This window comes from Lynx rufus, unplaced genomic scaffold (genome assembly GCF_022079265.1).
Source record: "Lynx rufus isolate CCGP_SWC_20201006 ecotype Redwood Valley unplaced genomic scaffold, mLynRuf1.p SCAF_5, whole genome shotgun sequence".
In the NCBI taxonomy this organism is placed as follows: domain Eukaryota; kingdom Metazoa; phylum Chordata; class Mammalia; order Carnivora; family Felidae; genus Lynx; species Lynx rufus.
Window position 1 is genome coordinate 155,108,603 of NW_025814867.1, and position 17,445 is coordinate 155,126,047.

The following is a 17,445-nucleotide window of genomic DNA, read 5'->3' on the forward strand; positions in this document are numbered from 1 at the left end:
CTGTTTTAAGACAACACGAACCTATCTGGCCTCAGGTAGTGACCCTAGTAAGACTAAAAGTGAGTAAGACCAAGCGTGTCTACAGGAAACTCAGGAGTGGCGCTGATTTTTATCTGGAGTTCTAACTGATTATCACACAGGGGATCGTCCCACATCTGTGTGTGTAAATGAACAACGAGCGGGCACCGGGGCCACGTGGCCCACACTGGGATCTTGCGGAGCATCTGATGCGTCCTTACTCGAGGCACAAAAACAACGTCTTTTAAAAAAATAAAACTGTGATTTAAAAGGCCTTTATTTCATAGGGAAGCGGAACAGGAGATCAAGGCTAAAAGAGGTTTCATCCTGTTTGTATTTTCACTTGGTCAAAAAAAAAAAAAAACTGTCAGTGATTTTTTTTTTTTCTTTTTTTTTTTAAATACATTAGGAACCTCGGTTCTCTTGATGACCCCATGGGACCCGGACCGCTTACATTTGGAGGATGAGGACAGGATTTGAGAAAATATATCACTCCTAGCCCAAGTTCGTTTGATGGAATTATTGTGTATAAAGCAGTTAATTATATACATAAATAACATAAAAATAATTATCATAAATTAAAGAGTCAAATAATCTCCCACTATTAATTCAACTGCAGGCAGGAGACGGGAGTGTGACCGAGCTGTGTCCACGGTGCGGACTCTGGGGACGCTCTTACGTGCCGCGTGGGTGACGGGAGGTCCTTAGTTCTGAAGACAGGTATTGCACGATACGAATTCGAGCCCCGTCCTCAAGATCTCACGACTCGGAATCAAGGGAAATGCTGAGGACGCTGCATTTTGCAGAAGGAGTGGCCCTCGGCCTCCCTGGCGGCCCTAGACACCTCCCGCCTCACGGGTCCACTACCGACGTGTCACTCGTTCTTCCAGGTGGTCTCCCAAATGACACGAGATGCGTGACAAAGAGCGATCAAGGCCGCAGCAAGGCAGACGTATCATTTCATTTTGGACAGCATTAAGAAGTCTCAGGAGGCTACAACCTGCGCCTCTGGTTCCCCGGCTGAGCAGCGGGCTCGCGTGAGCCTGGCCCACCACCTCTGACACACCGGGGACGCGGCGTGTGACAGCGTGTGCGCCGGGGACGCGGGGATGGCGCTTACTCGGCACGTGCGAGCACGAAGGCCATTAACGCTCCTACTGACGAACGGACCGCCTCTGCTCTCACGACCGCCCGGCAGCAAAGGGCCGTATCTGTGTGCTTCAGAAAAACCTACACTTTTCCACCGTAAAGAGCCAAACCTCCTGCAATATTTTTATCGGAAGTTGGTCCTGAAGCAGATCAACCTTTGGACTGAAGTTGCCACAGAAAGAAAACGTGACTTTCCTCCCTGCTCTTCGGTGGCTCTGGCTAAGCCTCAGCCGTAAAAAACATGTTTGGGTGGCGGCGGATCCCGACACGGCTCTGCGGGAGCCACCAGAGGGGACGGCACGGGGCCGACTCGTCCCACCCAGTGGGGTGTCCCCTGTGTTCGGGCACCGGCGCAGAACTGGACGTGGACCGACACTCCTACAGTGCAAACGACTTTAGCGTGTCAAAATCAAGAACGACGTGGCCACGACGGCGTCCCGGATAAGTAATATGTGCTTGAGATAAAGTTAAAAAAAAAACACGAAAGCTGAGACTAAAAGAGAATCCACGCGTTATGTTACAAAGAGGCCTTCCGGGCCCGAGTCAGTGACCTCCGGGGACCCCTCACCCATCGTAAGGCCAGAGGGGGGTCGTCCGCAGCCACGGAACACCTCCTCACGGGTCTTCGGCCCAAAGTTGCGTGCATCGAGTTGGACTCAACTCAGATCTCCAAGAAGAAAACAAACGTTACTTTAACTTCTATCTGCTCGTTCGCCAGAAACAGCCGGAAGGGAGGAGAAAATGGCGTTTCCTTGCAGCCGGTGGCCCCGTGGGAACCCGTTCTCTGTGCTGACGCAGCGAGTGAGGCCCGAAAGGACACCAGCGGGCCACTCCGCTCCTCGTAACGTATCACTCACCTCTTGGCCCCTGCTCGCCTCGCTGGCCCGGACCCCGTGTCCACCAACCAAGTTCTGTTAGGGGAGGCGGGTGACACGCGGCCTTGCCGGGCACAGGCTGAGCCACTCACACATGCTGCCACCTGCCAGGAGTCACCCCCTAGGCACGCTATCAGATGGCAGTGCTAGCCGGGGAGGGGGGAGAGGGGTCTGGAGACAATTCCGCAAAGCTGAGTCAACCTCACTTACACCTCGAGGACGATGTTTTTCTCTCGGTTTGGTATCCAGCAGACAAATCTCAAAAATAAGCAAGAGCACCTGTGGGCAGGGCTCCTCGTGAGTTCTTGGCGCTTTGACTCAGTAGCTGTACATGTGCTGCTGGGGCTCGGCCGGCACCTGGGGCTGGGGCGCGGGCGGCTGGGGCGCGGGCGGCTGGGGCGCGGGCAGGACGTCCGTCTGGGGCACCGCCCGCCACGTGAGCGGGTGCTGGTCGCTGAGCTGGTTCCCCAGGGGCGTGATGGAGTTGACCAGGGTAGTCAGGTTGATGAAGTGCGCCACGGACTGCGGGTTCGAAGCTTCCGGCTGCGGGTGGATCTGGATGTCGTTCTGGCGGTTGTGCAACATGGCAGAGCCGCTCACGGTGTCAAAGGTCACGGTCAGGATCGAGTTGTCCAGCTGTAGCTGGCGCTCCGGGGTGGTCAGGTGCCCGACAGCCACGGGCTGGAGGTTGGTAAACTGAGTCCCGGCTGCAGTGGTGATGGGGGTCACGGTGATGTTGGTCAAGCCGACGGAGCTCGATGGAGTGGTCACGTTTGGGTCCCCCAGCGTCACTACCACCTGCAAGAGTCACGCACGACACAAAGGCATCAGTAGCGTCTGCAAAACGGACAACCGCCAAACTTTATGTCGCGCTTTAGACGGGAGCCATCTCAGCACGTGGGGTGACCCCACATCCGGCCCAGACGAAGAGGAAACACCGGGCGGTGGAAGATTAAACCGAGTTAATCTTGTCCCAGAAAAAGAATTCTAGTGACAAAGGGCAGTAAGACACAGACACAAACGATGTCCCAGGCTGGAGAAGATCGGGGCGAAGAGGTAACGAAAAAGACAGACGTGCGCCCCGCCTCTCCCATTCTCTCCAGCCCCGCGCCTGGCTGCTGGTTAACGGAAATGCCAACCCCGAAGCACCGTACAGATGTGCGGCCCAGGAGCGCACCAGTTCAAGAGAAAGGACAGGAATGAGCTGCCAAAGAAACTCAAGAAACGTTGTGCGACTGCGATTAGTATCCAAGACTGAGGACCAGCACACGTTGATGACAGATTTGGGAGCCAGATTTGGGAGAACCAAAGTGCTGATGTTGAGCAAACTGGAGACGCCCACGGACAGCAGCACACAGGCCAGCCCCGAGCATCCCTCCCGGAGCTGGGGGGTCCCTGCATCCCTCCCCCGGGGCTGGGGGGTCCCTGCATCCCTCCCCCGGGGCTGGGGGGGTCCCTGCATCCCTCCCCCGGGGCTGGGGGGTCCCTGCATCCCTCCCCCGGGGCTGGGGGGTCCCTGCATCCCTCCCCCGGGGCTGGGGGGTCCCTGCATCCCTCCCCCGGGGCTGGGGGTCCCTGCATCCCTCCCGGGGCTGGGGGGTCCCTGCATCCCTCCCCCGGGGCTGGGGGGTCCCTGCATCCCTCCCCCGGGGCTGGGGGGTCCCTGCATCCCTCCCCCGGGGCTGGGGGGTCCCTGCATCCCTCCCCCGGGGCTGGGGGGTCCCTGCATCCCTCCCCCGGGGCTGGGGGGTCCCTGCATCCCTCCCCCGGGGCTGGGGGGTCCCTGCATCCCTCCCCCGGGGCTGGGGGGTCCCTGCATCCCTCCCCCGGGGCTGGGGGGTCCCTGCATCCCTCCCCCGGGGCTGGGGGGTCCCTGCATCCCTCCCGGGGCTGGGGGTCCCTGCACCCCTCCCGGGGCTGGGGGTCGGCCCACTTCCGTGACGAAGGAACACACGGAGGCCACTTCTAACCTCCGAGAAACAACCCGATCCCCAACCAGGTGGGGCTGGCTGTCCCTCGCGCACTCTACGGTCACACCACTGTTCACGACGACAGGCGCGACGTCTGGCTCTGAGCTGGGACTCGCGCAGCCGGCACGAGCTCCCGGGATTAAGGCCACGTGGGCCGCGGGCCACCCAGGGGCCGCCCCCGAGTCAGGCGTGCGCGCAGGAACACGTGCGGCACGCGGCGGAAAGGGGGCCACCTGCTGGATGCTCTGCACCGCAGAGTCGGTCTCGTCACCCACGCCGGACAGCACGGGCTCCTTCTCCGAGTACTCGCTGAAGGCGGCCTCCTCGGGCACCGGGGCGCCGGCCGCCTCCGCCTCCGGCTTCTGCTTCCTCTTGTGGGCCCTCCTGGCAGCTTTCGCGTGCTTGCCCTCGGCCAGCTCCTCCTGCTCCAGACTCAGCTCGGGCTGCGGGGACAGAAGGCTCATCAACGTCAGGGTCACGGGGGCGTGTCCCCAGAGTGGCCACGGGGCTCCCAGCACCGTCCCGGCCACCTCCCCAGGCCACCACGCTGCTGCAGGGAACAGTGACCGCGGTGTGCCTGCTCCTTTGCGCCTCCAGGGGTCGGGGCGTGTTCCTGCCGGGTTCACTTTCTTTTCAGTGAAGAAAATCACACAGAAGTCGTACTTCTAAGGGCCGCATCTCGCGCTGGCACGCGGACCAGCGTTTCGGCCTGGTGAGCTCGGCCCGAGGCTGCAATGCCTCTCGTGTCCACAATTCCACCCCCAGGCTGAAGCGAATGCACGAGACAAACGATCCTGGATCGTCAGGATGGCTCTGACCCCAAGAACTTTACGGTCACCTCCTCTGGGGACAGCAATGGTGGCCAGCCATAATGGCGACCCCAGAGAGGTGCCCTGCGCACTTCTCTGGGCCCGTCCAGGGCGCGCTGCCGCACTGTGGCCGACCTCCTGAACCCGGCTGACGCCACGACTGAGCTCAGCATCGCAGAGGCCACCGGGCAGCGGTGGCCGGCAAGGCTCTCCAGACTAGTCCCCGACCACGCCTCCTGGGCCCCTGATGCCATCCCAGGTGACAGGATCCCACCCAGTGACAGACCCAGAGGAAGCCTGCCAGGGCCAGGCCATCGTGGGGCTGCCCTCACAGGGGCTGGACGCGGGTCGTGGGCCCCTGGTGCACCCCAGGCCTTCCCCTGCTCACTCACGACGGCCCAGGACCTGAGCACTGTGCTCAAAGCACCGTTTCCAGTACAGGGATGTGAACGTGATTTTAAAGGAATCAGGAGCATGGCATATTCCCTTTACAAGAAAAAACCATTTTTATGAAGACATTGGCTAAAAGTTCATCTAATAAAGTTATTTTGGTTACCATAATCTAATTACGCTAAGCCTTTATGGAAACCGTGATAGTTAATTTTATGCGTCACGGAGGCTGGGCTAGGGCACCTGGGTGTTTGGTTGCCCAGCAAAGGTGCTGTGAAGGTGTTTTTTAGAGGAGCTTGACATTAAATCAGTGGACTCCCAGTAAAGCAGATGACCCCCTATGGTACGGGTGGGCCTCACCCAATCAGTCGAAGGCCTTAAGAGGAAAATCTGAGGTCCCTGGGGAAGAGGGACCTGTCCCTGGAGGAGCCATCAGACTCCAGCTACAGCGTGAACTCTTACCTGGGTCTCAGCCCGCCCACCCGCCCTGCAGATTTAGGACTTACCAGCTTCCACGATCACATAAGCCAATTCCTTAAAATAAACCTAACTTTGTCTCTACACCCACACCCCCTACCGCTTCTCCAGGGAGCTTGAAGATTACTGTCTATTCTCTAAAATGAGACACCTCAGTATTGAAAACGACTGAAGTTCTGGAAACGTTACAGAAACTAGGAGACGTTCCAAAAGGCCTTGGGAGAGAGAACCTACTAGAAAACGAGAGATGCCGGTGAAAGGAAGGGACTTGGGGGCCCTGCCCAAAGGCCCCTCGCAGCACCCGTCTGGGCCCCTCCGCCCCACCCTGCGGGCCTGCTCAGTGCGCACCTGGACAATGCCAATGGAGGAGGCATCGATGGTGGTGGTCTCCGGGAGGTGGTCCAGATCATCGATCCTCACGGCCAGGACCTGCGAGCGAGCACGGGTGGTGAGCCAGGGGACGCCGCGCCGGCAGCCGATTCGGTCATTCTGACCCAGCCCGGCTCGGCGCCGTCTGGCCCCGGCCCTTCCTTCCCTCACCCCCGTCTCCCCGCGTTTCAAGTTTCTGTGATGCTCTTACACATGGGGTGGGGGGAGAGGGGTGCACCTCTTTTCTGCCTTTTTTTTTTTTGCCTCACACTATATGCCTCCCGTAGATAGATTTTCTGTGACTCCTCTGTTAGTTCATACGATAAGCAGGGCAGGATCGGATACAAACAGCAAACCTGTCCCATGAAGAATCACCAAAAATGAAACGGTTCTACTTGAAACGCTACTTTTCAACTGGACACAGGTACGGGAACTTACTCTCGTCAATTCGGTGGTGAGGTGACCCCTCGCCCCCGCCTTCCCTCCATGAGTCACACTGCGGACCCTCACGCTGTCACGCGCTCCCCTGGGGGCCACCAGCCCTCCCATGGCTCAGGGGTGTCCTGCCCCTGATTCTCACCCACAAGCCAGTTCACGTGCTGCTGTGCCGATTAAGGGAATTAAATCCTAAGTGGGACAGTGCAGCGTGAGTGCAGAGAGAAGGGGCCCCCAGGAAGGCACGGTACAGGTGAGCCCTAAGAAAAGGGAACGCGCGTGGAAAGCCTACGTGAGATCGGGGGGGAAACCGTAGGTCTGTCTGCGAGGGTTCTTCACCCGGACAGCTTTGCAAGCGCCTTTACGCTTTTGCCCAACTAAAGCAGGCGGAGAATCGTGGACTAGACGCGGTAGGTGCGGCTTCCGTCTCCGTCACCAGCCGCCTCCCTGCTGACACACACACCCTCGTACAGCCTGGTGTCAGCGGCAGCACAAACAGCCACAGCAGAGCTCGCCCGGGCGTCCCCAGGACCCCGCCACGTTCTCCGCCGCCTGGGGTCACCTCCTCCGCGTGCTGTGCTTCCCGCGGCGGCTCTACCTCTCGTCCACCTCCTGCTCTTCCCTCGGTCTCCCACCCTAGACGGCCAAGTCCAGGAGGGGGAGACACATCCTGCCCGGCTGGCTTCCCGGGGCTCACCAGCAGCGGCTCACGCGTGTGTGACCGACACAGAACGAAACACAGGAATGGCCCACGGAGACCAGGCCGAAGCCTCGGGGAACAGAAGAGGTGGGAACAGAAGGGCCACCACGGCACTCTCGCTGCCCTTGGACGGTCGGTCTCCCCTCCCGGGACGCTCGTTTTGCTCAGGGCGGGTGTGTTCAGGCAGGCTACACAGAACACTGCCCCCCTCTGAGAAGCAGGCACAAGAAGGCGACCTTGCACAGCGATCAGTTAAGTAGGAAGCGATCTTTAGCCCCGGCAAAAGGACTCGCTGGACAGAAGCGCTCGCCGAGCACCCCCCTGTTAACCAAGGCCTCTCTCTGCACCCAGCGACCCATGTCACCCACCCGGTCCGTGAAAACCGACCTGCACGCTCTTCGTGAACCCCCGTAACTACAGACGCTCCCGCGACAGAGCACAGGCTCCAGACTCATCGTGTGCCGCTGGGGAGGGTGCAGCGCCCACCCCGGGCCCCGAGACCTGGACGTCACTGTGGCCGACAGGGGTCGGCCGAGGGGACGCTGACACTCGGGCTCCCGCACCCGGCTGCTCTGCAAGGTGAAAACCCTGGCTGGCTGTTCGCGAAGAGGGAATTAAGAGGAGCTCAGCTGGGGGAGTCCCAACTACACAGGCTCAGCTCAGAACGGCTCCGGGCACGCGGGGGGGGGGGGGGGGGCGACACAGGGCTCCAGAAGGAAAAGAAACACCCACCGTCCCCACATTATGGCAGACAGTGCTTTTATGATGGCAAAAGTAATCCCTGTTCGTTAAAAGAAATTCTTACAGATGGAGAAAATATGAAAACAAGAAATTACCCACAACTTCAACACCAGGAGACCACAGGGCAACACGGTCTTCTCTTCTTTCTGTGCTGACCACTTATTTTATTTTTTTTTAATTTATTTTATTTGAGAGAAAGAGAGTGAGAGAGAGCACGGTCGGGGAGGGGCAGAGAGAGGGAGAGAGAATCCCAAGCAGGCTCGTGCCGTCAGCGTGGAGCCCGACGAGGGGCTTGATCCCACGAACAGTGAGATCGTGACCTGATTGAAACCAAGAGTCAGACGCTTAACCGACTGAGCCACCCAGGCGCCCTGATCAACCTATTTTGCACAGGTGAGCACCATGTACCCACAAATAGCACATAGGACACGCGGGACGCATAGCGCGTATACACGTACATCATGCACCCGCTGCAGCCACCTTCTTTACGACGGCCGTTTACAACTGTATCTAGAATTCTCTGTGAAACGTGTTCACAGAGCCAAGCACATTGCTACACTGTCATGAGTTTAACCACATTTCTCCTGCTGGAAACCAAGAGGTCCAAGCCATCATTTACAAAGCACTGGGACAATACCGTCCTGCCGTGTCCCAGGAGGACATCCACTGGCCAGAGTGCTGGACGCGTGCCAGCCAGCACGGTCATTTTTAATCTAGAATTCTCCTGCTAATCCAACACACGGCGGATAGCAGCTTCAGCTAACGTTTGCATTTCCGGGATTTGGCGGGGTGGAACGTTCCTTTCTGGGTTTGAACCTTATAGATTTCCTTTCTGCGCGTGTGCTCATTCTTATGTCTTCTCGTTGAATGGCTATCAGCTTTAATATCGGCGACTTACACCTGCTAGTGACAGGAATATCTTGCACGTATTTCCAGTCTGCCCTCTGCTTACCCTTTTGGACCACGGAAGTTCTAACTGGTACGCTGTTCAGAGAGTCAAATCTACAGATGTTTTTGCTTGTGACTTTTCCCGCTGATTTTACACTTGGCAAGTCTTCCCCCGAAGTGATCTGATGTCTGTTTACCTGCATTTCTTTTCTAGTTTTGTTTTTCAGTTAATTCTCAACAAGATGCTAGCAAATTGAATCCAACAGTACATTAAAAGAATTATTCACCATGACCAAGTGGGATTTACTCCTGGGCTGTAGGGGTGGTTCGATATTTGCAAATCAGCCAACATGACAGGCCACGGTTGATAAAACCATATGATCTGTAAGAACTGTATGATCCTCTCAATAGATGCAGAGAAAGCATCTTTTCTTGATAAAAACCCTCAAGAAAGTAGTGACAGATGAAATATACCTCAACATCATAAAGGCCATATAGAAAAGACCCACAGCTAATACCCTTAATGGGGAAAAATTGAGAGTCTTTCCCCTACGATCAGGAACGAGACAAGGATGTCTGCTCTCACCATTAACTATTTAACGCGGTACTGGAAGTCCTAGCCTCAGCAATCAGACCACAAAAAGAAATAAAAGGCGTCCAAATTGGCAATGAAGAAATCAAACTTTCACTACTTGCACACAACATAATACTCTATGGAGAAAACCCAAAAGACTCTACCAAAAAATTGCTAGAACACATAAATTCAGCAAAGCAGCAGCATATAAAATCAATACACAGAAATCCGTTGCATTTCAATACACCAATAACAAAGCAGCAGAAAAAGAAATCAAGGAATCGATCCCACTTACGGTTGTACCCAAAACAATAAGATACCTAGGAATAAGTCAAACCAAAGAGATAAAAGATCTCTACTCTGAAAACCGTAGAAAGCTTATGAAAGAAATTGAAGAAGACACAAAAAAAAAAAATGGAAAAAGGTTCCACGCTCCTGGACAGGAAGAACAAATATTGTTAAAATGTCAATACTATATGAAGCAATCTCTACATTTAATGCAATCCCTATCAAAATACCACCAGAATTTTTTCACAGGGCTAGAACAAACAGTCCTAAAATTTGCATGGAACCACAAAAGACCCGGAATAGCCAAAGCAATCCTGAAAAAGAAAACCAAGGCTGGGGGCGTCACCATTCTGGACTTCAAGCTGTAATCATCAAGACAGTATGGTACCGGCACAAAAAACAGATATGTAGATCAATGCAAGAGAATAGAGAACCCAGAAATGAACCCACAACTATATGGTCAACTAACGTTGGACAAAGCAGAAAAGAATATCGAATGGAAAAAAGACAGGCTCTTCAGCAAAAGGTGCTGGGAGAACTGGACAGCGACATGCAGAACAATGAACCTGGACCACTTTCTTACACCAGACACAAAAATAAACTCAAAATGGATGAAAGACCTAAATGTGAGACAGGAAACCATCAAAATCCTAGAGAAGAAAACAGGTAGCAACCTCGCTGACCTCGGCCAGAGCAACTTCTTACTAGACATGTCCCTGGAGGCAAGGGAAACAAAAGCAAAAATGAACTACTGGGACCTCATCAAGACGAAAAGCTTTTGCACAAAGAAGGAAACAGTCAACGCCACTAAAAGGCAACCGACAGAAGGGGAGAGGATATTTGCTAACGATGTTACCCATTAAAGGGTTAGTATCCAAAATCTATGAAGAACTTCTCAAACTCAACACCCAAAAAACAAAAGACCCAGTTAAGAAACGGACAGAAGACGCTTTCCCAAAGACGTCCAGATGGCCAACAGACACATGAAAAGATGCTCGACATCACCACCTCACACCTACCAGAATGGCTAAAATTAACAGCTCAGGAAACAACAGGTTTTGGTGAAGATGCAGAGAAAGGGGAACCTTCGTGCACTGTTGGTGGGAATGCAAACTGGTACAGTCACTGTGGAAAACACCATGGAGGTTCCTCAAAAAGTTAAAACTAGAACTTCCCTATGGCCCAGTAATTCCACCATAGGTATTTACGCAAAGGGTACGAAAATACAGATTTAGGGGTGCACGTGCACCCCAATGTTTACAGCAGCACTGCCAACAGTAGCCAAACTATGGAAAGAAACGCAACGTCCACCAACTGATGAATGGATAAGAAAGATGCGGTACGTATATACAACGTCGTATAACTCAGCCACCAAAAGGGATGAAAACTTGCCATTTGCCACGACGTGGATGGAGCCAGAATGTATTACGCTAAGTGAAAGAAGTCAGAGAAAGACACAGACTGTATGATTTCACTCATATGTGGAATTTAACAAAACAGATGACCATACGGGAAGAGGGCGGGAAAACAGAGAGGGAAACACCTCTAAGAGAGTATGACAGAGAACAAGCTGAGGGTTGATGGAAGGAAGGGGGTGGGGGATGGGACTTAGGAGGGCACTGGTCGTGCTGAGCACTGGGTGTCGTACGTAAGGGAGGAATCGTTAATTCTGCTCCTAAAAACACTATTATGCTGTATGCTAACTAGAATTTAAATAAAAATCTGAAAAAAAAACTTAGGTGAATTATGGAAATGCCCCAGATCTTCCTTTGGAACAAGCGCCCAGGCCATCCAGGGTGTGCTTGCCCCTCTACAACTGCTCCCTCCAGTCAGCACCCTGCTCGGCCCCCACGCCATGTGGAGACTCCCCGTTCTGCACTCTGGATTAGCCGCTCTGGAGGGAGGAACAGAGGAAGGGAATCAGCGTCGTGCTCCTGTCCTGCTGGAATTCCAACGAGAACATACTCTATAACCTTACGCCGGGGCGCCTGGGTGACCCAGGCGTTTGAACATCCGACTCTGGATTTCAGCTCAAGTCACGATCTCACGGTTGTCGTGGGACCGAGACCCATGCTGCGCTCTGTGCTGACAGCTCGGAGCCTGCTTGGGATTCTCTTTCCCTCTCTTTCTGCCCTTCCCCCGCCTGCTATCTCTCAAAATAAATAAACAAACACACTTTAAAAATCTAGAATGTTAGCAAAAAATATGTTTGAGGCTATTCATTCATTCACTGCTTCCCAGGTGCAGGGGCTGCAAGTCAGAGGGGAAGGTAAGACCCAGGCCCTGCCTTAAGAACTGTGGGTCTACGGAGGGAGACGGGTCTGTGAGTCAGCACCGGGGGGGTCTCAGCACTGGTGGGCAGTGCGCACCAGACAGACGGGCAGAGTAGTGGGGGGGGGGGGTCTCTGAGCAGGGGCAACATGCACCAGAGAGGGGGCGGGGAGAAGGAAGCACGGGAGTGGGGTCTGGGGGGGGGGGGTCTCTGAGCAGGGGCAGAAGAGAGGAGATAGAGGGGCGGGGTGGGGGGTCTCTGAGCAGGGGCAACATGCACCAGACAGGGGGCGGGGAGAAGGAAGCACGGGGGTGGGGTCTGGGGAGGGTCTCTGAGCACCAGACAGAGGGGCAGGGGGCAGGGCGAAGTCAGCACTATGGGGTCTCCGAGTAGGTTCTGCATACAACAGACAGAGGGGTGGGGGGCGGGGAGAAGGAAGCGTGGGGGTGGAGGGGGTCTCGGAGCAGGGGCAGGGCACACCGGACAGGGGGGCGAGGAGAAGGAAGCACAGGGGTGGGGGGTCTCCGAGCAGGGGCAGCGCGCACCCTCCGGGTGGGCGGGCGGGGAGAAGGACGCGCGGCCCGCCCCCGGCTCACCTCTGGGTGCTTGCGCCGCATGTGTCTGCTCATGGACGCCCTGGTGGACACCTTGGTCCCGCACAGCTGGCAGCTCTGCGCCTCCACCTTGTCGTGGGTGAGCTGCACGTGCTTCTGCAGCATGTACTCGGTGACGTACTTCTTGTCGCACACGGAACACGTCCACTGCTTGCCCACTTCTCGCGCACGCGGGGAGGAGACAAGCCCAAGGTCGTGAGTGGGGTCGTGCCACGGCCCCCAGGGCGGGCGAGGGGGGTGCCTCGCGCCCTGCACGTGCTGCCGGGGTCACCTGCCGGGCGAGGCAGGGGACGGGCGGGCCGGCGGCCTCTCCGTCGCGGCGCACGGCGGCGCGACGCTGCTCCCACATCTGAGAGTCCGACAGTGGGTGCGTGGGAGTGCTGGAGGGCTGATTTTTAAGGGGCAGGGGCCGCCTGCGGAGGCAGCACACCGAATCGTCTGCACACGCCGGCCCCCGCCGCCCCGCTTACCCGTGTGGATGAGCTTGTGGGTCTCCATCGTGTTCCTCTCGCTGAAGGTCTTCCCGCACAGCTCGCACATGAAATCTTTGATCCCTGCGGAAGAGGGCGCGCTAACATCGGGGGGTGGGGGGGCTCAACTCCACTCCCCGCCCGAGGGTCCCCGTGGGTGCCCAGGACGCGGGGGGGGGGGGGAGGGAAACTGCAGGAGACCCCAGAGCAAACGCTGACCCCACGATAAAGCCGGGGCAGCTCAGCGAGCGCCTCCCTCCTTGGGGGGTGGCGTCGCCGCCCGGCTGGGACCCGCGGGACCGCCGTCCACCCCCAACGGGCGGAGCCCACACGGTGGGCCGTGCTGGGCATCAGCTCCCGGTGAGGGAGGCCAGACACCGCACCGCAGAAGCTTCCCAGGGCCCCACCCCCGCCGTCCCCCGCCCCGGGAGCTCAGTCTGCGGGGATCGGCCTGGCGAGCACGGGTAGAGCCCTCAGACCGCGGCACCCGACGCGGACAAGAAGGTGGACCCTCAGCACTTCTCCTAAACGGGGTTTTCCCCGGAAACGGAAACAAGGAAAGCGATTTTAGAGACCCGATTGCTCGGTCCTGGGGGTCTGTGCCGAGTCCCTGCGTGTGCGGGGCCCCGAGCTCGCTGAGGGGCAGGCAGGCACAGAGGCAACTATGTCCTGGTGGCCAATGTGCCTGCGGAGCGAGACAGAACCCAAGGAGGCGCGTGGCCCAGTCCCCGGCAGTGACACAGCTCCCCAGAAAAGGCACAGAGAGTCTCCGATGGGCTCCCCGGGGAAACGAGGGCCCCCGTAATCTCCCAGGGACGCAGGGCCAGTGGCCAGGTGGTGGCCTGGACCGCTGTGGGGGCAGTGAGCGAGGGGGGCACGTGGGTGGGCGGGGCTGGACAGTGCGGGCCTCAAAACCCAGGTGAGGGAGGACACGGGCACACGGAGAGGTTTCCCTGGAAGTTTCATGCACAGACGCACCTGGTCCCCTGGGGGACCTCTGAGCTCCCACGCCCCCTGGTTCTCACACAGCGTTTATCCACACGTAACGTTTTGTAATGAAGGAACTCATGCCTGTTGCTACAGAGGCTGTTTCTTCCCGGTCCTATCACAGACCTCTACGTAAATTAATATCGCTTTTAACGGGCGCCCTGTCCTCTGTGGACGCACAGACACGGAGGCGCTCCGGGGCCTCCCGCCCCAGACGAAACCGTGGCCAGCGGGCCCTTGTCCGATCACGTCTCAGGCCCACGCTCGGGCAGGGAAACGGCCGGCGCGAGGCAAGAACGCTAAGGATCGGCAGGTGGCACCGAGACCCGGTGGCGAGCCGTGCAGGGACCCGGGCTCCCGTGTGTTGGGGACGGGGACGCGCCGGCCGGGCGCCTGGAGGAGGGGACGGCCTCTGACACCTGAGGCCGCCTGCCCACGGCTCCGAGGACGGCACTCGCAGAACCGAGAAGCCGCGCTCGCTGGGAGCCGCAGATCGGGGGATACGACGCGTCCCACCGGGCCCACCGGAGCGCAGGCGCTCCGCGGACTCACCCGTGTGCCGCTTGTAGTGCTTCAGCATGTTGACCTTCTGCGCGAACTTGCGGTGGCACTCCTTGCACTCGTACTCCTTGATGCCCTTGTGCAGCTTCATGTGGTGGCGCAGCGCGTGCTTGGTCTTCATGCCTGCCGGCGGGGGAGGGGGGAGGCAGGGGGGACACTCACACTCAGCCAGCCCGCCTCTCCCGCCTCCAGAGCTGCCCTGCACCTGCCCTGTGTTCCCCAGGACCCTGCGCTGCCACAGCGCCCGCACCGGGGACCCTCCACCACTGTGCCCGCACCCGGGACCCTTCCCTGCCGTAGCGCCCCTGCTGGGGACCCTCCACCGCTGTGCCCGCACCCCTGCCGTGCCCCGCACATGGGACTCTCCATGACAGCATTTGCACCACACCCTGGACCGTCCACTGTGCCTGGGACCTGGGCCCTCCACTGCAGCGTCCGCACCCGGGACCCTTCACAGTGCCTGTACCCCCACCCTGGGCCAAGACACCCGTCCCAGTGCCCACACCACACCCCACAGCTAGACCCCCCCCAATGCCCATGCCCAACCTGCAATAGTTTCCACTCCTCCCCGTGCCCAGAGCCCCTCACAGTGCTTGTGCCCTACCCAGTGCCAAGATCCCTTCCCCCTCCCCCCCCCCACCCCGCCACGGTGCCTACACCACAGCCTAGACCTTCCACACTGCCTGGGATCTGGGTCCTCGGGCAGGCACAGGTCTTGGTGAGCGTGCAACAAGAGAAGAGGTCGGGACTTGGGGGGTAAATCTCCCCAAGGACCCCCTCCACCAGTGCAGATGGGCAGTTATGCCCTCAGAGGTCCAGACACGTCTGGACACCTCATGTGATCAGGGGCCTGCCCAGACCTGAGGGTCGGTGCTCAAAGCAACCACTGTGACACAACGGAGTCACCCGCTGAGAGCCGTGCAAGCCCGCCACAGAGTTCCTGTTGGTCCTGAGGACGCTAATGTTAACCGAGATGAGAATTCAGTTTTCTGGACATTAGAACTGTGTGGTATACGCACGGACTTTCGGTCTACCTTTAATTAAGTGTAACGAAGCCAGTCTTGGCTAAAGGAGATGAGATAAAGTACAACCTAACTTGGGCGTCGAAAAGGGACGACCCTGGTAGAGGGTGTGAGTGAGTGGTGGGGGGGTCCTGGAACAGGGTGTGAACCAGCAGCACAGGGGGAGGAGGGTCCTGGAACAGGGTGTGAACCAGCAGCAGGTGGGGGTCCTAGTACACGGTGTGAATCAGTGGGGGGGGGGGTTCCTGGCACAGGGTGTGCATCAGAAGTGGGGGTCTTGGTTCAGTGGACAGTCTGAACGAAAAGGCCGGGGCCACAGAAGCCGTGGGCAAAAACCACTGCAGAGCAGGTGGGTGGGGGCTCACAAGCGCAAGGCCGATGCGTCCAGTCCTGCTGGCTGCAGACCTAACCGGTCAAGGGGCCCTGGACAGGCCACGGCTGTCACTGCCACACAGAACAGGACCTGGAGGGACTACGGGGTGGGGCAGAGTCCGACCACCGCCGGCACTGCCCTCGGTGACGGCAGTGAAGCGACGGCCGCGTCTGGCCACGGTCCCCGCCGGGTCACCTGGGAAACCCCGTCCTGGCGAGTGCGGAGGGGAGGCTCAGCCGGCTCTGGCTACTGGACCCCAGGCCTCCACAAACCCTACGCGGGCGCGAACCCAGCCTGGCCGGGCTGGGCCTGCACAAACATGGGCCTGCCTCCACGCCAGACCCGCACGAACCCGGGCCCGGCTGAGCTGTGAGACGCCTCGAGAGCCGGCCTGTCTGAGCCAGCAGAGGGAGCCGGAGTCTCGCAAGTGCCGGTCCGCCAGAAAAGGCTTCTGAGGCGACAGGAAGCGCAAACGCGTGAGCCTAGCACTGACTTCGGAAGAGCGTTTGCCCCTCGATAAGCGGGTTTCAGTTTCTCAGTCGAAACCATCACACGCGCTCACAGTGAAAAGCTCCAGGCGACAAGAGGTTAGCCCCGAGGACGCGGCCCAGCAGCCCTGCCAGGTCACCCCGGCCCCCGGGACACCGCTGAACCCATTCTGGCCACGCGGAACAGACCCTCTGCCGCGCGGTCACTTCTGTCGGCGCCACGTGAACCCGCCCCGCACAGCGCGGACAGCGCAAACCCACCATCACGTTGCTTTCAGCCGTGAACACGACTCGCGGCCCGTTAACATGCCTGCCACGCCGGCACCTGCCACGGGACCAGCTCCACTGCAGGCGCGAGACTGAGCAGTGAGCCAAGCCACGCCCCGGCCACACAGGGAGAGGGCCACGTGGGAAGGGACGAAGAAAAGCAGGATAAAGCGGGGACAGGGGGAGAGGGAACAGAAGGGGCTCGGGTGCCGGCTCATCACGGGGGACGTCGGGGGGATCCTCTCAGAGGACGGGGCTGAAAAAGTGATCTGGAGGAAGTGGGGGAGGGGCCAGGAGCTGCATGGGGGAACAGCATTCCCGGATGGAGGGAACAGTGAGTGCAAAAGCCCTGAGGCCAATGTAAACAGTCCCTCAGTGTCTCAAGCTGTTCTCGGTCACAACAGTGCTGCAGCAGAAGCTCGTCTTTATGCTGCAAACAGATCTTTGTGCTTTTCGTTAACAAGAAACTTTTCTAGCGGCAGCTAACAGTGTCCAACGGCCCACCCTGTGTAGCAATTTACACGCCCCCCCCCCCCGAAGTCTACTGCCTCCTTCCCTTCGCCAGTGCTGGCCGCTCCCCAGGCTGTGACGGGCACAACAGCACCTTGGCTCTGACCCTTGAGGGGGCCACCACCGAGATGAACGGAAGAGAACCAGTCCCTCCTGGCTTGCCCCACACCTGCGCCTCCCTCCTCCCCACCCCCCCCC

General features: G+C 58.3%; 1 protein-coding gene across 4 annotated transcripts in view; it reads right to left on the reverse strand.

The window, feature by feature from the left end:
• Nucleotides 1-277: 277 nt before the first annotated feature.
• PRDM15 (PR/SET domain 15) overlaps nucleotides 278-17,445 on the reverse strand; it is a 69,239-nt gene continuing 52,071 nt past the window's right edge. For all 4 annotated transcript variants that reach the window (XM_047098978.1, XM_047098980.1, XM_047098981.1 and 1 more), the window contains 6 exons: nucleotides 14,579-14,710; nucleotides 13,040-13,123; nucleotides 12,552-12,727; nucleotides 6,037-6,117; nucleotides 4,246-4,455; nucleotides 278-2,840 (listed from right to left, as the gene is read on the reverse strand). In XM_047098978.1, the coding sequence (XP_046954934.1) occupies nucleotides 2,361-2,840; nucleotides 4,246-4,455; nucleotides 6,037-6,117; nucleotides 12,552-12,727; nucleotides 13,040-13,123; nucleotides 14,579-14,710 (1,163 nt within the window). In that variant the 3' untranslated portion in view covers nucleotides 278-2,360. The remainder of the gene's footprint in view (nucleotides 2,841-4,245; nucleotides 4,456-6,036; nucleotides 6,118-12,551; nucleotides 12,728-13,039; nucleotides 13,124-14,578; nucleotides 14,711-17,445) is intronic.